At 54.9% G+C, this 23,366-nt stretch overlaps 1 protein-coding gene across 1 annotated transcript; it reads left to right on the forward strand.

Annotated features, from left to right (window-relative positions):
• The first annotated feature begins 1,512 nt into the window (after positions 1–1,512).
• On the forward strand, positions 1,513–22,679 carry SEC16B (SEC16 homolog B, endoplasmic reticulum export factor). The gene is made up of 26 exons (XM_048312158.1): positions 1,513–1,583; positions 2,914–3,247; positions 4,255–4,361; positions 4,870–4,969; positions 5,086–5,200; positions 6,001–6,142; positions 6,486–6,643; positions 7,236–7,297; positions 8,943–9,078; positions 9,649–9,870; positions 10,530–10,627; positions 11,562–11,643; positions 11,758–11,875; positions 12,408–12,519; positions 12,707–12,812; positions 13,478–13,618; positions 16,495–16,608; positions 17,227–17,299; positions 19,412–19,663; positions 20,142–20,212; positions 20,519–20,656; positions 20,823–20,930; positions 21,754–21,835; positions 21,938–22,035; positions 22,146–22,223; positions 22,540–22,679. The coding sequence occupies exons 2-26, from the start codon at positions 2,979–2,981 to the stop codon at positions 22,600–22,602; spliced, it is 3,045 nt and encodes a 1,014-aa protein (XP_048168115.1). The 5' UTR covers positions 1,513–1,583; positions 2,914–2,978; the 3' UTR covers positions 22,603–22,679.
• The last annotated feature ends 687 nt before the right edge of the window (positions 22,680–23,366 follow it).

The following is a 23,366-nucleotide window of genomic DNA, read 5'->3' on the forward strand; positions in this document are numbered from 1 at the left end:
CACAGGCTCCCCATGCAGATTAGTGTTGTTGCTAGAAAACAGGTTGGAAACATCCCAGCAGTCACCTCTCGGCTAGAAACCTAAAATTGTTAGCCAGAGACCAAGTGGAATGATGTTATTTGTATTTATGAAATGTCCTATCAATTTGTGTATTTTTAAAGTGTGATCCTCGTGGTTTCTAGGGATCCTGCCTCTCTTCCCCCGAGACCTGACCTGTCCATAACAGACCTTTCACTTCAAAACCCCCCGAACTTTTGAAGGGCAGCTGTGAAATGAAGAGGAGATGCTTAATTTCATTCTGCTGCAGCAGCTCAGCAGCACGAAGACAGCGCTGCCCTGGTTTGTGTTTCTCCCAGTCAGATTTCTGTACGGCTGAGTGCTGAGGGTATTTTTTTTTACTTGAAATCTTGAATTCTGCAGAGACCGAGCGCTTATTTCTTAGGATCACCAGGGAAAATTTCTCACTCTCCCAGCAGGGTGGAAATTTCAAGGTCTGAAGCTATAATGTGTTTGGTCTTTCAACATCATTAAAGGAGGGGGTTTCTGACAGTGCCACCACGATGCAAAGCAAACTCTCCTGCCTGTGAATCCCAAATCAGTCTGTGCCGTGGTGTTGCAGGGGAGGTAATTTGGAGGCTCTGGGAAAGGGGGAGAAGGTGACACATCACTAAATTGCTGGGTGGCAGATGATGGACCTTATATCTAGCTTTTAATGTGGTTTTCTATGATATCATTTACCTTAATTTGCTGATTTTCTCAGTTTTTAAGATGCCTAGGGGAGTTCAGGGTAGGATGTCCAGGCAGGAATCCCTGGTCACTCAGAGACCAAGGCCATTATAGTGCTGTAATGACTGAGATGAGGCAGTGCTGCGGTGGAGCCCAGCTCCACCCTGCCCAAATTCTGCCCTGGGCAGTACATGGTGGGATGGATGTTATCTGCTTGGCCTGTGGCTGGGTCTGTGTTAAACCAATCAGGTTTTGTTTATTATTATTTAGGAAGTGTGAGGATGTATAGAGGAAGACACTTTATAGAACCCTGGAATGGTTGGAAGGGACCTTAAAGCTCATCTTGTTCCACCCCCTGCCATGGGCAGGGACACCTTCCACTATCCCAGGTTGCTCCAAGCCCCGTCCAGCCAGGCCTTGGACACTGCCAGGGATCCAGGAGCAGCCACAGCTTCTCTGGGCAGCCCATGCCAGGGCCCCACCACCCTCACAGGGAACAATTCCCTCCTAACATCTAATCTGAATCTCTGCTCTTACAGCTTAAAGCTGTTCACCTTTGTCCCATCGCTATCAGCCCCTGCTTACTTCACGGCATTAAAAAACTCCCCAGGAGAAGGATCTGGCTTTTTCTGAGCTCGGAGGGCTGCGTGCTCCTTATCTTGGGTGGGAGGAGACCCAAGTGATGGGAAAGGTGACCCTCAGGATGCCGAGGGCAGCGTGAATCCCCCGGGAGCCGAGTGAGCGGCCGGCGCGGAGCGGAGGAGCGGAGGCTGCCCTTTGCCCGCTGGCCCATGTGGAAGTGGACTTTGGAAGTGGCAAGAGGGAGCAGATGCAGGGCCCCGGCGGCCTCTGAGCAGGTGTGTGTGGCTGCTGCGGGGGGAGGATGGTGGTGGGAACCCCTGGCCAAAAACTGGGTGGGGGGGGCCCGTGGTGGGACTGAAATAATGGGTGCCTGGATGTTTGTGCCTGGGGGCTATTTAGGGCAAGGGTTTGCCTGGATGGCACCTAGAAGGGCACAAACCGAGCCACCTCTGTTCAGACCCGAGTGTCTTCCAGTCCTGAAGTTACCCCTAAGTGCCGTAGACCTTGAGTGGGAGGAGTGAGGAGGGGTTCAGGAGGAGATCTGGCCATCTCCCTGCACTGGGGAGGCCTGCAGTGGTTGGCACTTTGGGTACTGATGCTGCAAGAGGAAAGGTGGGGGGCTTGAGGGTGACATCCCCCGGGAGCTGGGGCTTCACCCATGTGCTACCTGGGGCTCCCCTCGGGATTTCCTCTTCTTCATGGGACTGTTGTAACTAAATCTAAATGTATAATTAAATATAACTAAATTTATAGCTAGATACAACTAAATTCCGCTTGGAATTCTTGCTGGAGCTGAAAGGCAGGAGGAAACCCCTGTTTCCACCCCATCCTGTAGCTCACAAGAACAAACCTCCGTTTCCCCCTGCTTGCTCATTTCTTTGAGCAAAACTCCTTGTCCTGCTCATGGCTTTGCCCCTTCCCTTCCTGCATATCAAACGGGGTTTCAGTGCTGTCTCACAGAGGTGAGGGGTATTTCTCACCCTCTCACAGCTTGAGGGGGCTCTGAGTGCTGGGGCTTTGCAGCTGGGAGTGCAGGAGGGCCCCACCTGGGTATAGGGGGGCTTTCTAAGGAAGGGAGGGGCAAATTTTGTAGCAGGGCCTGTATAGGACAAGGGGTGATGGTTTTAAATGGAAAGAGAGATTTAGGTTAGGTGTTGGGAAGAAATTCTTTCCTGTGAGGGTGGTGAGGCCCTGGCACAGGTTGCCCGGGGAAACTCCTCATCCCTGGAAATGTTCAGCATCAGGCTGGACAGGGCTTGGAGCACCCTGGTCTAGTGGAAGGTGTCCCTGCCCATGGCAGGGGGTTGGAACCAGATGATTTTCAAAGTTCCTTCCAACCCGAACCATTCTGAGATTCTTGTTCTGGGAAGAGCTGGATGTCTGTTGCTTTCAAAGGCAGATCATTTCATCCTGGTGTTTTAAGGGGAGCTTCAAGTTAAGGAAGATGTAGAGATGACTTTTCCTTGCCTCTGGGCATTTTGGAAAGGATCCTGGGTTTCCAGCATGCTCCTGAAAAGCAGAGACTAGCTGGCAACGAGCTTCAAAGGGGGCTTTGCGGGAGTTGAAAAGCTGCTGATCCAACACACTGTGACTTATCATTTGCAGGCCACTAAAGCCATTTGGGGCTTAAGCTCCCCAAAACCAGAGAGGATTTTGCTGGCAAGCCTGTGATGGAGCCCTGGGCCCCCGTCCAGCCGCCCCAGCCCCGGGAGAGGCCGGCAGCCCAGGGGCCATGGGCAGAGGGGCTCCACGGCCCCCCGGCACCGCTCCGGCGGCAGCTTCTGCGCGCAGGGCAGGCTCCTCGCCCCGGCTCCTGGCACGGGAGCCACCTCCCCGGCTACCCCCGGGACGAGGGCCACCACCCCCGGGGTGACACCCGCCGACCGGCGTCCCGCGCCGAGCGCTGCGACAGCGGCTACCCCAGCCAGCCCGGCTCCAGGTGAGAGCTGCTCCTGCTGAGCCCTCTTCTTGGAAACCTGCTTAAAATAAGAACTGCCCATTGCACTGCTCACGGGTCCTGCCCCTGTGGCTGCACAGGGACACGGCATGTCAGCGGGTGATGTCCAGCTATTCAAGCAGCCCATGACTTCTGTATTTAAGGCTGTGTAGCATTTGCAGCTCTGATTTCTTCTTAAAACTGTGACTTCTGTGGTTGCTGTTTGACAAGCTCCGTCTCAGTCCCGAGGTGCCTTTTTCTTACAGATTTGATTAAATGCAGTTCTTTTTTCCTAAGTGCAAGGTGAACAATAAAAATACAAGCGGTAATATAGGAGCAAGAGGCAGCCTGCAAGCTCAGCTGCTGAAACAGTGGAGAGTGGACGGATAAAATGTGGGCTGCAGGATGCTCTCAGTGCTGAGAAAGAGCTTCGAGCGCTCCAGCAAATCTGGGCTGATTTGCCTGAGTTATTGCCCTCAGTGAATGATGGAGTCAGCACGTGGGGTTTTGTGCTGAGGTCGTACGATGCAGATGGGATATTAGGAAGTAAATTTTCTCTCTGAGGCTGGTGAAGCTCTGGCACAGGTTGCCCAGAGAAGCTGCCCCTGGATCCCTGGAAGTGTTCAAGGCCAGGTTAGACACAGGGGCTTGGAGCACCCTGGGATAGTGGAAGATGTCCCTGCCCATGGCAGGGGTTGAAATGAGATGACCATTAAAGGTCCCTTCCAACCCAAACCATTCTTGGATTCTATAAAACTGGGCATCACCTGAAGCTGCAGTGCACATCTTTCTCATAGCTGGAGATGGGGAAGCATCCAAACCTTCTCCTGCTCCTTCCAGCTGTGATGCTGGACCAGTTTCTGGCCCTGCCACAGAGCAGGGGACCTGGCTTTATTTCCATCACCTTTTCTGCCTCCAAAGGTCCTGAGCAGGAGGGACCCTAGATGTGACCCCGGGCCGTGCAGAGGTGCCCCTCCTTCCCCAGATCAGTGTGTTGTGTTGTTTTCCAGGCAAGGCTATGAAGACCCCCCCTGGCAGTACCCAGCAGCTGGCTACGGGGATGGCTACCCCTACCAAAGCCACCAGTGGCAGCCGGTGGCGTGGCAGGATGACAGAGGTATGGGCTCATCCTGTGGCTCTGGGGATGGAGGCAGCTTGTGGGAGAAGTGATGCTTTCTCCAGGATGGGTTCTTCTCCCACATATCCAGGGCTTTCTCCTGCCCACACCCCTGGGTGGTGGTTCTCTGTGCAGCACTGCCTCCCTGCTTGCGTTTAGGAAGTGTGAGCAGGAGCCAGGTATACCCAAGGGGTGTTTGGTCTTCCTTTCCATGGCTAAAAACCTGTGTCATTCCTGGTTCCAGCCTGAGTTTGATGGTGCTGTGTGAGTAGGGCGGCCAGGGCCTCCTCCTTGCTCTTTCTGGGCTGAACAGAAGGGGAGGGAGGGAAGAGAAAAGGACATCAGTGCTGTGTTGGTAAATGTGTCCAGGGCGTTACCACATCTCCAGTGTGCTGGGATAATTTGGAAGCAAACTGGCTGGGCATGGCAAATTGCCTGACTCACGGCTTTTCCTTTGCACCCTCGTTGTTGCTCTGGAGGGATAATGCTGAATCTTGATTCTCTCTAGACCTGAGACAGCGAGAGTCTTACGGCAAGAGTTACCGGGACCAGCATTACTACAGGGGCTACCACCCCAACCTGGCCACGGGCCCCCCAGGGCAGGACAGGTAAAGCTGGGAAGTCTGGGCAACCTCGTGAAACCCCCTGCTGCTAAATTAGCCGGTTGGTGGGTGGTTCAAAAACCTCAGACCTTCAGCGTGTCTCCCTTTGCTCCCACCTGCAGGACACAGACCTACAGCTCCTATGAGGAGAGCTACATCTCCACTGCCAGGAGGGAAGGGACAGGGGAAGGAACCCTCAGCAGTGACTCAGGGGAGGCTGGTGGCCAGCCCAAAGAGGTAACCTCGAGGTGGGCAGGGGTGGAGGACAGGAATCTCTCAGAGGTTTAGGAACAGTCCATATGTCCCTCTCCAGGCTCCTCTCCACATAACAAGAAACAGAACAAGAGGAAACAGCCTTAAGTTGTGCCAGGGAAGGTTTCGATTGGACACTAGGAAAAGTTTTTTCAACAAAAGGGTTGTCAAACCCTGGCATAGGCTGCCCAGGGAGGTAGTAGAGGCACTGTGGGGATTTTAAAGACATGTAGATGTGGTAGCTGGGGACGTGGTTTAGTGGTGAGCATGGCAGTGCTGGGTCAACGGTTGGACTCAATCCTAGAGGGCTTTTCCAACCTTAATGATCCCATGATTCCATGATTTCACCCTTCCTAGGGAGCTGACAGCTGTGTGTCACTGTCAGCTCTGTCCCCCAAGTCATGCTCTATCACTCTTTTGTCCTGATTGCTGGGTTTTGCCAAGAGAAAATTAAAAGATCAGATCAAAGCTGCTCTGTTGATATTGCTCCTGGGTGATGCTTTTTTGGGTTTCCAAGCCCCATCTCCTTGGCTGTGTTGAGGAGCTCACGTCAGGGCTAGGAAAGCTGTCAGACTACATCAGCTGTGGCTGATGTAAATTATTTTTCTAAGCTGTTGGGTGAACCCAAACTGGTGCAGGGCGTGAGCTGCTCGGGTGGGAATTGGCTGTGCTGTTCCTGCTGGGCACTTTCCTGGAGCAGCAGAGCCTTCCCCACTGCCTGGGAGCAGGAAAGCAGCAGTGTCCCTGGTTTTTGAGCCAGGTTTGTGTGCTTCCCTTCCCCACAGCCCTCAGGCCAGCCCAGCCTGCTCCTGCAGTACCACGAGTCAGGACTCAGCTCCAGCAGCCATGAGCTCAGCCAGTACATCCATGACGGTGCCGACCACTACGACCCTGTGCTTCCAGGGTCCTGGAACGTGGGACAAACAGGTGAGGTGTGATGGGGGGCTCTGACAAGGGGGAAGCGAGGGAATAAATGGCTGCTGGTAGGATATTGGCTGTCTCTCAGCTTGGTCTTCTCCTGGAGGAGGTTGTGCAGGCACAAGGCATGACTAGGGGGCTGTGGGGTGGGTGAATGTTCCAGAGGCTCTGCCTGGGCAGGTGTAGGAGCTGCTGGGCACATCTGCTGCTTTGGGGGACAATTCTTGTGCTGAGGGGTCAGTGGAGGGCTACTTAAGTTGGGGGACAAGGTTGGGACTTGGTCAAGTCCTCCACAGTGGATGTGGTGTGGGATCAGTGTGAGGGGCTCACAGTGGCCTGTGTGTCATTGCAGGGGGGCCCTCGATGTCCACCCCGACCCCAGCAGTGCCCCTCAAGTTCCCAGAGCTGCACACTGCGCTGTGCTTCGGAGCCGGCGGCCACCTGGTGCTGGCGTGTCCCCAGCGCCCTGCCGAGGGATGGCCACCCCGTGTGGAGCTGCACAGCCTGGAGGTAGGACACAGCTGGCCCTCCAGCCCCCTTGGTCCCCTCCCTGGAGTGGCTCCTCCTGCCTTGTGGGGTGCAAACATGGTTCATAACCCAAGCAGCCTCCTCAGCAGCCTTCCCGTTCCTTGCTCCCGTCTTCTCTCCATCCCTCGTGGACTCTTGAGTCTCCACGGTGCCAGCCTGTGCCTGGGCGTTGCTTTCAGCCTTCAGCTCCGTAACCCTTGGTGCCTGTGACCTGCTCACAGTGATCCCTTCTCATGGGGACAGATGTGTCTGTACCTCTCCAGAGGACAGCTCCACTCATCTTCCTGAGCTGCTCCCGTACAGAGGCCACATCCATCCCCCGAGTCTACCACAGCACGCCAGTCTCCTATTTCACCTCCAGAAGGAGGCAGGTGCCATCTCAGCAGACATTTCTCTGCTGGACCTTAGCCCTGGAGTCCATGTGATAGTTCAGGGGCTGTGCTCTGCCCCTTAAGACAGCCCAGGGTTCACTGGCACTGTTGAACCCTTGGCCAAGGCACTGGCTTTCAAACAGCCCAGCTGGGACTGGTGTGATTGCTGGAGTCCAGCTGCTGAATTTACTTTTGTTTTTCAGGCAATCCTTCATGGCACAGAAGAGCTGGAGGAGCTGCAAGCCTTCCCAGGGCCCCTGGCCAGGTATGGCAGCACAGCAGGTCCAGGAGCTGTGTCCTCCTGGCTGTCTCCTTTTCAAGAAGACGTAAGCTCAAGGCAGACTCTGGTTTTGAGGTGTCTGCAAAGGCCATGTCTAAGTTCAGGTTGGGAGCCCAGCCCCTTTGATGCAGTGTGGGTTGGTTTGGGCTGTAGGACACAGGTTTTTTTTGAATATTCATAGGATGTGGGTTTAGTGTGGTTTGTACATCTGACCCTATTTCGTACTCATTTTGTCCCGGAAAAATGATTTTTTTGGGCTTCTTTGGATGTCTAAAGCCCTGGGTCAACCTGTGGTTTAGCTTCTCCTAAGGTTTTTGTCTGAGCCTGAGAAGGCTGAGCCACAGCAGGGTCAGACCCAGTACGTACCTTCACCCAGTGTGAGCCTGGGGATGAATCAGGGTGTGTTGGACCAGGTTGTCCCTGTTTCATCCTGGTGCAACCACGACATCTTCAAAGCAGGGAGAGAAAAGGAAAAAGCACTCACTGAGCAGAAGAGCTGTGTATGCACAGAGGCTGGGTGGGAGATCTGGAGCTCCCCCTGTGCTCTGCTCTCGTGAGCAGAGAGTCTCCACCTGGAGTGCTGCAAGCTGTTCTGGTGCCACCAGCATAAGAAGGACATGGAACTGTTGGAGCAAGTCCAGAGGAGGATAAAGGGGCTGGAGCAACTTCCCTATGGAGACAGGCCGAGGAAGCTGGGGCTGGAGAAGAGGAGGCTGTGTGGAGAGATCACAGCACTTCCCAGTATCTGAAAGGGCTACAAGGAAGCCAGAGAGGGTCTCATTGCCAGGACTGTAGTGACAGGACGAAGGAGAATGAGTGCAGATGGAAAGAGGGGAAATTTAGGTTAGATTTATGGACAAAATGCTTCCCTGTGAGGGTAGCAAGGCCTCAGGTTTCCCAGACAAGCGGTGGATACCCCATCCCTGGAAGTTTTCAAGGCCAAACTGGACAGGGCTTGGTCTAGAGGAAGGTGTCTCTGCCCGTGGCAGAGGGGGTTGGACTAGATGAGCTTTAGGCTCCCTTTTAACCCCCAGACCATTGTATGACTCCGGGTTACCGCTCGTGCCAAGGGGTGCATCGGGAATCTCCGTATAAGATGTTGGAATGACCGAGCCAGGATCGACACCTCCATCTGCAGTCTCTTCTCTCTCCTGTCTCATCCACTCTTTCTTTCTAACTGTATGGTTATTTTATTGTATGGCAGTGGTTCTGCCTGGCTTGCACATAGCTTAGGGGTTTCTGTTTCGGTCCCAAAGGGAGGTGACCCTCCGCTCTGCCTCCACAACAGATTGTGCCTGCTTCTGCAGCCTTGGACATCCCCAGATGTAATGGCAGCACAGCAAATCCAAGCAGTTTCTTTGCAGATGGATGGAGGAGAGTATTATCAGGAGGGCAAAGAGTGGGTTTGAAATGTACTTTGCATCCCTGAAACACAGAAATCTTCCAAGAGTCACTACAAATTTGAGTGTGTTTGAACTTAAGAGTAGTCATTGGTACTGGGGATCATCTTTCCTCCAGCTCTTGCTTGGAATCTTTGGCATCCCCATCAGTGAACCTGGGGACTGAGCCTCAGTGATGTCCTGGATTGCTTTGTCTTGGGTTTTTTTGATGCCTCTTCGTGCTGCTGTAGGGAAGATCTGCACAAGGTGGATGTGATGACGTTTTGCCAGCAGAAGATAACCACAGGCTGTGATCTCTCAACACAGAGGGGCAGAGATTCCTCTCTCCTCTGGAAACTCCTGGTCCTCCTCTGCCGGCAGAATGGGGTAGGTATCCCACGGAGGGGGACGACCCTTTTGACCTCAGAAATGAGACAAGTAATAACGTCCCTTAGGTTCCTCTTGATCCAGTTGCTATTTCTGGGGAGGAGGGGTGTACCTTTTAAGAGAATCCCATTCCCATGCCACTGTCCATCAGTTTGATGCTGCCTGGATGTCTGGAGCAAATCCTTCTCCGTGACTGCTTTTTGTCCTTGGGAGCTACCAGCAGCCCAATGGTAGGGGTTCCCAAGGGTGGACTGGTGCCACCTCCACCGAGGAGCCAGCACTTACACTTAAAAGGGGGCCATTCCCTCAATCTGCTGGAATCCACCCAGCCCAGTCTGTAGCTGCTTGTTGGAAGCAGGTGGACAAGGCCATCAGAGGGAGCATTGGGAAGGTCTCGCTGACTGTGCTGAACCCCTTTCCTTCCAAACCCGCGTGCTGGTGGCCACAGCCGGTCCCGCAGGGGGATGTGCTGGGAGGAGGATACAGGAGTGAGAAGGGTGCGGACTGGCCGTGCCGCCAGCCTTTGCTCCTGGGGCGGCCTCCACGCGCCTCCTTCCTTCCCCTCCCCAGTCCATGGTGGGCTCGGACACGGCGGAGCTGCTGATGCAGGACTGCAGGCGCCAGGACAAGTACAAGAGGCAGGACCCTGCGATGGGCCTGACGGACGACGAGTGGGCGTCGCGCCAGCCGGGCACGCTGGACCTCATCACCGGGGAGGTCCCTCCTGTCGTGGAGACACAGGCACAGATAGTGGAGAAGTTCACCAAGCTCCTCTACTATGGCAGGAAGAAAGTAAGTGGTGAGTGGGATCTGGGACATGGGGCTGAAGGTTTTTTCCTTGGACCTGCGGGCCTCTTCAGGCAGGTTTTAGAGGGAAGGGTGGTCGAGAAGTGACTTGTGGTTGTGGGATCAACGCTCCAAGCTGTGTCTGTACGACAGGGCTTATGGCAGTGATTTCCCACCACTGGGAGCTGGGATGGGGGACCCAATGAAGATGAGATGCAGAGGCTTTTACTGGCACTTGTACCACGTTTAGTTTCACAGAGTCCTGGAATGGTTCGGGACCTTAAAGGTCATCTTGTTCCAAACCCATCTGCAGCTATGTGATCTCACAGGATACCTCAGGCACAAGGAGAAGAGAGGAGGGTTGGATGCAGAGCAGCTTGGGTGCCCAGACTGGGAACCCATGGCATGGAGAGCTAACAGGCAGCACAGACCTGGAAATCTAGGAGACACCACATTGCTCTGAAGGTCCAAGTTCTTGTAAATTTTCAAGGTAGAAAGACAAAGGGACTTGGAAGAGATTTGAACATGGAAAAGATTTTTGGAGGATGCTTCTTAAAGCCAGAGCAGTTATTGGGGCTCTTTTACGAGCTGGGGGAACAGAGGAGCAGAGGAGGTGGGGAAGCAGAGTTGGTGCTAACCCTATTTCTTCTTCCCCTCTACTGCAGGAGGCTCTGGTCTGGGCCATGAGAAACCAGCTGTGGGGCCATGCCCTGTTCCTCTCTAGCAAGATGGACCCTCGGACATACAGCTGGGTCCTCACTGGGTAAGTTGGAGAAGCTAAAGCAAGGTATGATGTTCCATGGCTGGCTTTCCAAGCCTTCTATCCCCTTCAGTGTCCCCTGATCTGGAAAAGAGCATTGATTCCAGCTGGAGCCCTTCCAGAGGGCATCCATCCAGATAGGCCTGAGTCATTCAGGCTTCCCAACAGGACAGGAGAAACCAAGTGGGGGGCTGGAAAGCAGGAGGAAAGCCATTCCCTGGAGATGCAGGGTTAATTTATTCTGAGTCTTTGGCTTTGCCCATGCTGCCCTAGCAAAGAGAGCCTCGGGGCAGGGGCAGCTGAGCCATCTTCCCTGTGACCCAGCCCCGTCTCAGCTGTTCATCCCACTCTATGAGTGTTTTCTGGAGGAATTTAATGTACTTAGTCTGGATTGGGCTGATCCCTTCAGAGAGAGTTAAGCAGAAATTTTCTGTCTTTTGGAACTCAAATCCTTTTAAAGAGGTTTTATGCAGTGTTGTCCTGGAGACCTGCCTGCTCTGAAGGTAATACAGATCCTCATCCCCAGGGGCTGATGATCCTCTCTGACTCCTATTTACAAGGACAGGGAGTGATAGGACAGGGCGGAATGGCTGGAGCTGAAGGAGGGTAGATTTGGATTAGATATTAGAAAAAGATTCTTCCCTCTGACGGTGCTGAGGCCCTGGCACAGGGTGTCCAGAGAAGGTGTGGCTGCCCCATCCCTGGAAGTGTCCACAGCCAGGTTGGACAGGGCGTGGAGCAACCTGGGATAGTGGGAGGTGTCCCTGCCTGTGGAAGGAGGCTTGGACTAGAAGGTGGCTTCCAGCTCAATCCATTCTTGGATTCTCTGGGAAACCCCTCAAGGCATCAGTTTCCTGGGGCATTTGGGATGTGCTCTGGGAGGTGAATGAAGGTTTGGGGTCCTGCTCTGCAGCCCTTCTCTGCTGTGTCCTCACAGGTTCACCAGCACACTGGCTACCAATGACCCACTGCAGACCCTCTTCCAGCTCATGTCAGGAAGGATCCCTCAGGCAGCACTGGTCTGTGAGCAAGAGGCTGGCCCTGCCGTGTGTTCCCCTGTGCTGTCACCTGCCTGTGACACCCGCCTTTAGTGACCATCTCTGCTCACCTTTGCTCTCCTCATCTCCCTCCAGTGCTGTGGGGATGCCACGTGGGGGGACTGGAGGCCCCACCTGGCTGTGATGTTGTCCAACAAGGTTGGAGACACGGAGCTCAACCAGCGAGCCATCGTCACCATGGGAGACACTTTGGGTGAGCTGAGAGCAGTGGGAGCAGCTGGAACAGGGGCAGGCACTGCAGTGGCACCGTGCTGGGGGTGGTGCTGGGATGGCTGTGCCCGTGCCCCCGGAGCTGCAGTGCCTGCAGGGTGGCAGGGGTGAGGTGCCAGTGGATCCTCAGATGGATCGGGCTCAGGCACATCCATTAGCTGCTCTCGTGGAGACAGCTGGAGCAGCTGGGCCCAGGGAAGGTGTAGGTGACTGCAGGGACTGAGCCTTGCTCCCAGTGGTGGGATTTTATGCCAGTAATGGCACCTGCAAGAGTTGGAGCTGGCCCTGCTTGGGCTCCCCTAGTTCTACCACTGAACTGAAACCTCCCAAAACAAAAAGCAGCAATTGGGGAAAACGGACAAAAAACAGGGACAAGGGAGGGATCAGGGTCTGTGTGGGCAGGAAAGTGAGGCAGTTGGGTTTGGGTTTTTGCGTGAGCTTGAGGGCCTCCAAAGCAAAGCTGTCCACGTGGTGATGTCTCAGGACTAAGGGTTTGTCTTTTTCCTGCCATGCAGCCAGCAAAGGAGCAGTCGAAGCAGCTCATTTCTGCTACCTGATGGCAGATACTCCTTTTGGTTACTTCGGAGCAAAGGCAGATCGCATGGCCCTGCTGGGCAGCAGCCGCCGGTGAGCGAGCACTGGAGGCTGGGGTTCTTGCCAGAGTCCCCTGTCCCACGTTTTCCCCATCCCTGGGATCTCACTTTTATGCAAAAGCAACCCCTGTTTGGGGTTTTTCCTGCTGCCAATGTGTGCTCTGTGTGGAGCTGCTTGCAGAGGGAGCTCTGGTCACTGACCCTGCTCCTCTCCTCTGCAGCCAGGCCTTTTCCCAGTTTGCCAGGACAGAGGCCATCCAGAGGATGGAAATCTTCGAGTACTGCCAGCAGCTGCGACAGCCCGAATCCTTCCTGCTCCCCTTCCAGGTAGTGGATATGCTCAACTACATCTTGTGCAGCAGCTCAGACTTGCCATGCAAACATGCACCCGTCTCCCTGAAGCCTGGAATTCAAGCTGTTCCTGAGGCTTGTCCCCTTACTGGGCTTTGGGAATCATGGGGAAGTTGCCTTGGCCAAGGGATTCAGGCAGGGAAGATTTTGGGGTGCACAGTGTGTCTGACCAGTGCTTGCTCAGGTCTCATTGCCTTCCTGCTCTCTGGTGAGCTTTTCCTATTGCAAAGCAGCACCCAGCTGTTGCTGCCTTGGGCACCATGGATTTGGATGTATATATCCCTGGAAGTGTTCAAGGCCAGGCTGGATGGGGCTTGGAACGACCTGGCCTAGTGGAAGGTGTCCCTGCCCATGGCAGGGGGGTGGATCAAGATGAGCTTTAGTGTCCCTTCCAACCTGAACCATCCTGGGATTCTGTGAAGCTGCCGTGCTCCTCCCTGCCTGGTTCAAGGAGGGGGGGCTGGATGCCTCCATGGGGATGGGTGGAAGTGGCCCCTGGCTGCAGGTGACCTCTGGGTGCTGAGGCACACGCTCCAGGGTGCTCCGAGTCACGCTGGGGCGACGTGCCACGGCATAGGGCACCCACAGACTTACCCGTCTCCCTGCTCCCACCTGCGGCTGCTCTGCTTCCCTCTCCCAAGGTGTACAAGCTGCTCTACGCCTCCCGCCTGGCCGACCACGGGCTGCCAGCCCAGGCCCTGCAGTACTGCGAGCACATCGGCACCGCGCTCCTGCGCCGGGACCCGGCCGCGCACCCCGTCCTGGCCCGGCAGGTGGTGAGGGTGAGTCTGGGCCTCCTGCATCCCAAGCAGGGCCTGACACCTGCTCAGGACCTGCTGGGGTGGGAAGCATCCTCAGGGTTTCCCGTGGGTGGGAGTGGTTGGCAGCTCTGAGCAGCCCCCCAGGGTTTGCTGCCAAGTACAGCAAAGCCAACACCTCCACAGGGTTTCTAATCCCTGTGGATTTAGGGTAGGAAACAAAGGTGTTATGCTGCCTGCCAAGTAGGAGCAGAGTTATTTGGAAGCAAAGGATGTTTTTAAGTCTGGAGGGGGTTTCTGAACTTCTAAATGTCACCGACTTAAGAAGCACATTTCCCCTCCAGCACATCATCTACAATTTTCTGTACCTCCTGAGGGGTGTGTTTTGGGGTGACAGTGAGAGGGAGCATGGCCCAGCTTGTAGCACCAAGTGCAGCCCCTCTTCTGCCTGAGGAGGGGCCTGGGGCAGAGAGGGGTGAAGCAAAGTGTCCCAGGTCCCCCAGAAAGGCTGGGCTCTCACGAGGAGAGGGCAGTGCTGAGGCTGCTTGTCGCCTTCCTCCAGCCTTTAGGACCAGGTTGGACGGGGCTTTGAGCAGCCTGGCCTAGTGGAAGGTGTGCCTGCAAGTGGCAGGGGGGTTGGAGCAAGATGAGCTTTAGGGTCCCTTCCAACCCCAAACCATTCTTTGATTCTATGAGAGGGGCTAAAGCCATGGTGCTGTGAGGTGAGGGGCAGCAAGATGCCTGTCTGAAGTGGGTGCTGCTGAGTTCAGCCAAAATTTGGCTGGCGCTGCTTCCTCACCCTGTCACTGAAGCCTATTTACTGTCTAACAGCCTCTCAGATCTGCTGTTCTGCTGGGGATAATGCTTCTCCTGGGAGAAAACACTTTCATCTGGAAAACTAGTGCATTCGTAGATGCTCTTGTCTTTGATGTTCTAGACTGTGTTACAAATTATGATACACATTAGTGTTTGATTAAGACTTCCCCTCTTTTGAAGCTGGGGACGATCTACAACCAGGTGCTGGTTCATTAATACTGGATCAAAGTGCACATTAGCTTTTGGATTAAACATTCCCCCCGTTTAGGAGTAATCACGCTTATAATTTCCTTTTTCCTGTGATTGATTTAGGACGAGCATAGGTGTGTTTGTAGAGAGGTGGGACAGTGGGTCTGTAGGTAGTGCAGGCTCCTGGCTGGCCACTGGGTTACATTTCTCTCGTGGCCAGCCCCAGTCCCACACTGGCATCCAGCTGTCTTGCTGTAAACTCAGGTGTGCTTTGGAGTTTGTTTTTGAAAGGTTCAGGAACAGAAAGAAATGGCTGCTGGGGACTGGTACAGGGACGATAGCTGAGTCTTGTGTGGCTGAGCTGCACAGTCACCTCTGGGTGGCTTTTGGCAGCCCTCAAGGTGGCAGCCTCATAGCAAAGCTAAGTGAGGATAAGTGAGCATGAAGTATCCAGGGGAAACTGGAGAAATCCCCAAGAACCCTAGAATGGTTTGGGTTGGAAGGGACCTCAGAGATCATCTTGTTCCAACTCCCCTGCCGTGGGGGACACCTTGCACTAGATCAAGGTGCTGGTGGGCTGATACCAGCGAGAGAAAATTCAGTAAAGACGTGGAAAAAGAGCGGTGCTTTGAGTGCCATCTCCCCTCACCCAGCTGTCCTAAAACTGGATCCTTGTCTAAACAACTCCTCCAGACAGGGAGTTAGCTCTGCAGAGAGCCCTGCATCTCACCTCAGACTCCTGGGTCGCCCTAGAGGAGACTTGCTCTGCTGATGGGAGCTGAAGCCCCAGGACACCGAGGCAGCTGCAGCCAGGGCAGCACAGCCCCCTCTTCTGCAGGAGAAATCAAACGCACAGCAGCAATACTGCAGAGAGGGACCTGGGGGAGATAGTGGAGCATGGAAAAAATACTGAGCAGCAGCATAACAAGATGCTGTTACAAAAGAAAAAAAATAACCCACCCGTGTTACAGTGTTATTCTGGGTTGTGAGAGCACAGCTGGCATATCTGAGACAAGGAGATGATAATCCCCCCATGCTGGGGTCTCAGGGGTCTTGGCTGGGGCCTGTTTGTGCTGCTGCATGTGGAGACAGGGCTAAATTGGAGCGAGCATGGGAGTGGAGAGCTGGGGTGATAAGAGATTGAGGGGAAAATGACCTGTGAAGAAGGCCTCAGGGTTATTTCTTCTAGGCAAGATAGGGTGGGGGAGAAAGGGGTATGAGGGATGTGATAACAGCCCTCCAGCACGCAGGAGGCTGCTCGTGGGGGATGCTGCCTGGCTCTTCTCACGGCTTCCACGGGAGCAGGCATAGAGAGGCTTAATTTGCAGCAGGGAAGATTTCACTCAGGTAGTGAGAAAAAACTTTTTAGTTCTAAGGACGTCAAGCATCAGGACAAGCCTGGGAGGCTGCGAAATCTTCTCAGAGATTTGTAAATGCAGATCAGACAAACACCAGCTCCCATCCGTCCTCATGGGGTAGGTGAGGAGCTGATGAACTGCCCTGGGAGCTGGGCTCTTTCCAGGCTCCTGGTGGGGTGTCCTGCACACCTGCCAGTGCCCCAGGATGGCTGTAGGGTGGGATTGAAGGCACTCCTTTTCCTCAGCTGGGAGAAAGGAGGGTGACAGTTACCTGTCTCCTTGGTGTGAGGAGCATCTGTGACACAGGTATTTTGGCATCTCTGTGGAGGTGCTGAGCCAGCCCTGCTGAAACTGCGGGGCACGGGATGGGCCGGAACCTCTGGCAGTGTGGGAGAGGGAACAAATCCTGCACGAGAGGCTGCTGCTCTTTTACCCCCCATTACAAAGTGATGCTGTTTCCCCGAGCCCGTGTGCCCAGCCAGGTGTGAGGGATTCCTGTGGGTCTGACACGTGTGATGATCCCTGCTGTCCCTGCAGCTGGCCGAGCGGCTGAAGCTCTCCGACCCTCTGCTCCTGGAGATGCCGGAGCAGGACCAGGAGCTGGAGCCCGACTGGCTGGACCAGCTCCGAGCCTGCTGCCGGGAGTGGGAGGTAAGGAGGGGCGAGGATGCAGTGGGACAGCTGCTCTGTATGGTGGTTTGTCTGCAGGAGTGTCCTCCTGCTCTTCCCTGAACCCGAGGGGATGCAGGTTCAAAAGCTGTTGTACTTCTTTGCCTTGTGAGTTCCGAGATGTGGTCTCTGCAGATTCTAGTGGCAGCAAGTGCCTGAGGGCTGCAGAGCTTCACACAAGGCAAAACACTCCTTGTTTTGGCTCCAGGAGGGCAGGCAGGGGCTGGTGGGTGAGCGATGGTCTCCCTTTGCAGGGAGGACATGGCAGAGGTCACTGGTGCGTGTCCTCTTGGGTCTTTTAACTGTGGTCTGGTGCTCGGATTAATGCCCTTCATTCAGATTTCACATCTGCTTTTGGTTTTGTGGTCTTTTCCATCTCGTTTCCCCTCCTGCCTGCCCTCAGGGGTGCTGCAGCTCCTCTCACTTGCTGGGAAAGAGCTGTGTCCGTGCTGGTGTGGGTCTCTCCTGCAGCCTGGGGTGGGCTGTGAGCCTCAGATCCACGAGCACTGTGCTTTCCTTTGCATTGCCTTCGTGGTTCCCTTAGTCTTTGTCCTGTGCTATCCTTTTTCCTCTCCATTTTACTCTGTTTTCCCTCTGCAGGTGGAAGATGCTCTTCCTCCAGAGGCGGCACCCGCTCAGCTCGAGCTGCCCTGTGCTGTTCTACCCACGGCAGGTAAATAAAACAAAGCAGCAGGTTATGGTCACCACAGCGGGCTTCTCCCTGGGTGGAATTGTGCTGCCGTGGGCTGGGAAGCAGCTTCCCCCTCCCTGGAGTTTTTACCAGCAGCAGCTCCTTGCATCCCCCCCAGAACTCGGAGCTGCTGCTCCTGCCGGGATGCATCCCTCAGGCATGGGCTGCAAAGCGAGGGCTTGGTGCTCTGTCCTCGTACAAAGGCTGAGTAATTGGGCCTAATTACCACAGCTCCGGGGGTCCCTCAGGGTGCCGTGGGAGGAGAAGAGGAGCTGGGGGTGGGTGCTGGATGAGCCTCGAAGCTGAGCCTCAGGGGAGACAGCCCCGTTCCCAGGCAGTCCTCCGAGGGTGCAAACTGGAGCCGAACTAAAGGGATTTCACGCTTACAGAGCAAAGGATTCGGGAAGGAGCCCGTCCTGCCGTGTGCCAGGCTGCAGGATGCCTGTGGCTGAAGACCCAGCATTTCTCCTTCCCTGCTGCCTCTTTGATCCCTTTGCTTCGCCCTTTGGGGACCCCAAGAGTCCCCTCCAGTGCCAACCCACCCAGAGGGCCCAGAAACACAAGATGAGGGACACAGCCATCCCCTGGTGTCCAGGGAAGAGCAGGGGAGCTTTTCTTTCCCAGCTGGGCAGGCATCCATTGGGATGTCCCATTGAGGAGAAGTCAGGCTCTGGTGACACACCGGTGTTCCTTCACATCCACCTCCACCAGCAGGACGCTCCCACACAGTCCCCTGCTCCTTGGATCTGGCTTTCTGCTGGGAATGCTGGCACTGAAGTGTGGAGAACAGAGGCTGATGCAGACAGGATGAAACACAACTAATTCCTTCAAGCCGTTTCTTCCTATCAGCTTTCCCTGCTGCTGCCAAATTCCTTTTCAAAGAGCTCTGCCAGGCAGTAAAAAGGATCATCAATCCTGATTGCCTTCTGCTGCCATCAGGGCTGAGACTGTGATCTTCCTTCCCTGGAAGGAAGTTGCAGGTGTGATGATCCCATTGCCTTGGCTTCTCCGAGCAGCCAGGTCTGCTCTGTGTGGTCTCCACAGCTCGCCTTCCCTATGCTTGGCCCTTTTCTTCGTTCTGAAGGCTGTCCAGAGACACCACCTGAGGGACCTGCATGCAGAGAAAGCTGGCTTGGTGCTGAATCCATCCATCTTGGAAAGATAAAGGCCAAAGCAGGTGCCAAGCTGGGATCCACACGGTCCTCCTTCTCCATCCTTACAACTTGGGCTGTCCTCCCTGACTTGTTCCAGCTGAGCTTGCCAGGCAGCATGAATTTGAGCATCCATCCTCCTCCCTGTGGATCTCGAACATCTCCAGGCCATGTGGGAGCAGCTCACAGGTGTGAAGCCAACCCTGAGTGGGCTGCAGGTGATGCTGGCAGCAAAGCAAAAGGTTTGGTAGCACTGCATCAGGAGGTGCCATAGTCCTTCCTGATGGGATCTGGGTCCTGCCTGCCCCGTCTCGCAGCAATGGGAGAGGAATTTCTCAGTGCCCAGTGTTTCTGGCAGGAGGCTGCCAAGCTGGAATAAGCAGGACACACACCTGGGACCAAGGTGTGTGTTAAATAAAACAAATCCCACTCGCGCATCCTGCCTTTCAAACAAAAAAAATCCCAACCCTGAATAAATCTGCCTAAAGCGAGGAACACATCCGTGGGTGCTGCTGTGGAACAGGAATGAAGGCTGCCTGGCGAATCTTTCCTGCTCAGGGTGTGCAGCAGGAGTGGGGGAAAAGGCTGGAGGCCTCAGACTCCTTTGAGCTGCTGGTGCATGCTACTTGTGGGCTCTTTGCTTCCATAGCATTCCCCTCCTGAGTTCATTTATAACCTCAGGCACATTCCCAGGATTTAAAATTTTTTTTCGCTCCTATCTTTCCCATCCCACCTTCCTTGAAACCTCTGGAAGGTTCCTGTTGCTTTACTGTGTCCTACCTCCTCCCTTGCCTGGTCTCTGGAGCCTTTCCTCATTCCCCCAGCTCCTGCTGCTGTGCAGTGGAAAAGGGGAGAAATCTGAGCAACAGCCCGCTAGAATTATAAACACTATAAAAATTGTAAACTCCTGAGGTGTGGGGTTGTTTTTTTTTTTTTTTTTCAGATGGAGAGCCTGGCAATGAGATCCCCCAGAGTGAAGACTACCAGTATGACCAGTGGTTTGAGCCTGTGCCACCCCAGGCACGTAGCTCCCAGGAGGGCGTGTCCCTCTGGTCCCCAGCACCTGCTCAGGTCGTGGCACCGCCGCTGCCCAGCGTTGGGAGAGAGCTGCAGCCCCCTGTGCCTGGCCAAGGGACACGTGTCCCTCCAGGAGGGGATTCTGCTGAGCCCCCTCCGCAGCCGGTGCTGCTGGCAGGTAAGAGCTACAGCCTTGTTTCTCTGCAAAAATCACAGAATCCCAGGATGGTTTGCGTTGGGAAAGGACGTTAAAGATCATCTCCTTCCAACCCCCTGCTGCAGGCAGGGACACCTCCCACTGTCCCAGGCTGCTCCAAGCCTCATCCAGCCTGGCCTTGGGCAATTCCAGGGATCCAGGGGCAGCCACAGCTTCTCTGGGCACCCTGTGCCAGGGCCTCTCCACCCTCACAGGGAGGAATTTCTTCCTTAGAAGTCGCCTTTGAGATGCACCAGTTCAGCCTCACCACTTACTCCCTGGTGCTAGCAGGGACAGGAACCAGAACGGCCTTTTGCAGCTCTTGGGGGACATTTTGGCCACCACATGGGTGGCTGTGCTCTGGAGAGGGGCATGGTAGAAGCTCTGGAAATACCTCTGATGGATACATCCGGAGCTCCTCAGATCAAACCTTGACTGTGTCCTTCCCTCTGCTCCACAGGAGAAGCTGGGGAGCCCTGGGGTGCCAGGCTGTCCCCTGGAGAGCTGCAGCCAGCCCTCCCAGAAGAGCAGGTGAGTCAGAGGTGCCAGGGAGACCATCCCAGTGAGGGTCCTGGCTGGATTTGGGACGTGTTGAGCCATCCTTCCATGCGTGGAACTCACGTGGAATCCCCCCATTGTGGTGCCAGTTGTTCCCTTGGGCGAAAGCTGTATGCTGCTGTGGGTGCTCTTGCTCCCCAGCTGCTGTGTAAGGCATGTGGGGGTCCCTGGGGGTGCTTTCCATGACTCGTGGTGTGGAGCAGTCCCAGGGGCACTCTGACCATGCTGGGTGCAGCTCCTCCGGGAACAGCACGTGGCAGCTTCGCTGTCTGATGCCAGGAGGAGTTACCCACGAGGATCCGGACGGTCTCGGAGACCTCCACAGTCTCCCTGGGGGACAGCCGGCCCTCCTTGGACAGCGCAGATGAGGACGCTGCCCAAGAGCTGGCGGAGGCCGTGAAGCCAGAGGAGGACAAGGTGAACATGCCAGAGCCATCATGAGCCTCAGGCACTGAGCCTGCCTATTCTCTGATGCCAGCCCTGCCCCTGGAAAAATGGTGCCCACTCCCAGCAGGCACCTGGGGGACGCTGGCATCCATCCACCCCTTCTTATCCCTTTCCACTCCTTTCCTCCACTTCCCAGAGCTCTGGATTCAGGTGGTTTGGCTGGTTTCGGTCGAAACCCACCAAGGAGACTTCTCCCAAAGCTGAGTCTGAGACAGACCCAGACTCTCTCACATCAGGACCACAGGTAGGGGACAAAAAGCCATCGTGTCCCTGGTGACACGCAAGGTGCAGCTGTGAGAACGGGCGACACATCTCCCCATCACCCACTGCTTCTCCCTCTGTCCTCGTGCAGGGGCCGTGGCCGTTCTCTGTGGGGACAGAGTGGGACTGGGAGCCCTTTTAGCCTGGAAGTGAATCCTTGATAAATAATAACTCCAAATTCACAAAGCCTCTTTGATCCATGAGGTCATCCAAGCCCTCAGCAAACTCTGCAGGGATCGCTTGCCCTCCGCTGGAGCGGAACGCAGCAGCTGTGAGCGGCAGTGCTGTGGCAGGTTTTAGGAGATGCAGAGAAGGGAAAACCTCTTTATTGGAAGTGCAGCAGTGAGGGGGAAGCAGCCACACGTGGTTATCCCAGACCTGGCCAACTCCTCAGGGTGTCACATCCCTGGTGGTGGGGCTTGGAATGAGAACCTCCCCTGGAAATTTCTTCCTGGTTGAGAATGACCTACAGTCCCAGAGCAAGAAATGTTGGGATATTCTTCTAAAACAAGCAGGAGATGGAGAACGGAAGGGGACCCATGGACCTTGGCCCGTCACGCTGTACCCAGGCTTGGTGTCCAGCCTCCTGCCTAATTTTGAACTCTCAGGCTGGTTTAGCTTTGTGCCAGGGTTGCTTGCCCTGACCCTGTAGCCCCTCCTTAGCCATGTTTCCTGCAGCTCCTGAGGTACCTCTCCAGCAGGACAGGTGCAGAAGGGGTACCCCAAAAGCCTGGTGTGGTGTCTGGTGCAGAGGTCATCTCCCCACACAAGGAGCTTCTGCTCTAAACGGGTGGATGTGATTTCAGGAGCAGACGTCACCACCCCCACCCGATGCCCCTCTCCCAGCTGGCACAAACCCCGTCGCTCAGCCTCTCGCCAGAAATCCCGGTAAATACCGCACGGGTCCCCTCACCTCTCTCCCCCGTCAGCCTTTTACAAGTTTCTCCTCTTAATTTTAAGTTGGCTTTTGTTTTTGATTGCTGGCCCTAGGAGGAACGCAGGGTGAAAGTACCTCTGCTGTTAGTCCCGTGCCTGCAGAGGTGAAAGGCGCATGGGAGGAGGATAGAAGGCAGTCAGCAGGACAGCAGGTGAGGAGAGGAGGGAAGCGTATCCGAGTGTGATGGGGGTGTCCAGGACACCGCTCTGCTCGGGGTGGCTCTGAAACTGGGGCGTGTCTGTCAAGTTTCTTTCTCTTCAGTCCTTCAGGACCGGCTACCCTGGACCTCTCCCACCATTGGCTTCAATCCCTCTCTTCAACCCAGCCCAGGTGTCTCAGGTGAGAGCATTTTCCTGAGGGGGTGGTGCTGCACTGGGCTGGGGGTGGCTCCTGACTTTGGGGGAGGAGCTGTCTCCTGGATTTTGGAGTGGTGCCAGATGTCAGGTGATCTGCTGCGGGCAGGGGGATTTAGGTGATACCAGTCCTGGGTATAAGGGTTTTTGTACGAAAGTCAATTGTGGGAGAACAGTGATGGGGGGGGTGTGATGAATGAGCAAAATGGAGGAAGGATGCTTGTGGTTGCATCCTGATGATGGCAAATCAACATTTTGGGGTACAGCCCGTTGCTTACACCACCTCTCTCTCTGTTTTCCAGGTTGCTGCCCGACCCACCCAACCCAGGCTGCTTTCCCAGCATCGCTACCCCAAGCCACTGTGAGGTGGTGGGTGGGGACAGCAGAGACCAATTGATGGAAGTTTTTTTTTTAACCAAAACGGTGTCTGTGGTTATTTCGGATGGGGTGGCAGAGTCTGGGCCTGCTTGGTGAGGGGTGTTGTAAAATAAGGGGGAGGTTTCTGGGTTTCAAAGTCAATAAATGGGGAGGGTGTGGAGCTGGGATGGGGCTGAACAGTTTGGCCACTCAGGTGGGACCCCAGGCCTCTACCTTCCTCCTTCATAAAAATTAGATCTGGTTTGTATAACTCGTTGTCATCCCTTATGTACGGTTCCTGAAGCCCTGTCTAATCTTTCTTTGATAATATTTAAATATTTATACGCACATATTTTAATCAAGTCCTCTCTCAGCTGCCTCTTCACTCACTCAACCTTTCCTCATAAGCGAAATGCTCCTTAATGATCTTTGTTGCCCTCTGCTGGGCTCCAGGGTCGGGGTTTTAAACTCAGGATTAAACAGGGGTGGGAGTGGAGCATTAAGGTGTCAGGTTTGGGGTTGTAAAGTCAGTAATGAATAGGGGTAGGGGTGGAATACTGGGGTGTCAGGTTTGGGGTTGTAAAGTCAGTAATGAATAGGGGTAGGGGTGGAATATTGGGGTGTCTGGGGAAGGTGGGGGGGGGTGGGGGCAATGCAAAAGGAAAAGTGTCCGGGGGAGAGTAGTCTGAATTGGGTTATGGGGCGCTGCCCCACCTCACCCATTGGACTCAGCGCGCCGGCCGTGAGTCTGTCTCAAAGCGCCGCGGGGCCA

The sequence above is a fragment of the Corvus hawaiiensis genome, chromosome 9 (assembly GCF_020740725.1).
Source record: "Corvus hawaiiensis isolate bCorHaw1 chromosome 9, bCorHaw1.pri.cur, whole genome shotgun sequence".
NCBI classification, from domain to species: Eukaryota; Metazoa; Chordata; class Aves; order Passeriformes; family Corvidae; genus Corvus; species Corvus hawaiiensis.

Excerpts from the sequence above, each read along its gene's own strand:
- SEC16B (XM_048312158.1), top strand. The coding sequence starts at position 2,979 with ATGGAGCCCTGGGCCCCCGTCCAGCCGCCCCAGCCCCGGGAGAGGCCG. Across the intron at positions 6,143-6,485 it reads CTGGAACGTGGGACAAACAG|GGGGGCCCTCGATGTCCACC; the intron begins GTGAGGTGTGAT and ends GTGTCATTGCAG. Across the intron at positions 13,619-16,494 it reads TGGCCCGGCAGGTGGTGAGG|CTGGCCGAGCGGCTGAAGCT; the intron begins GTGAGTCTGGGC and ends CTGTCCCTGCAG.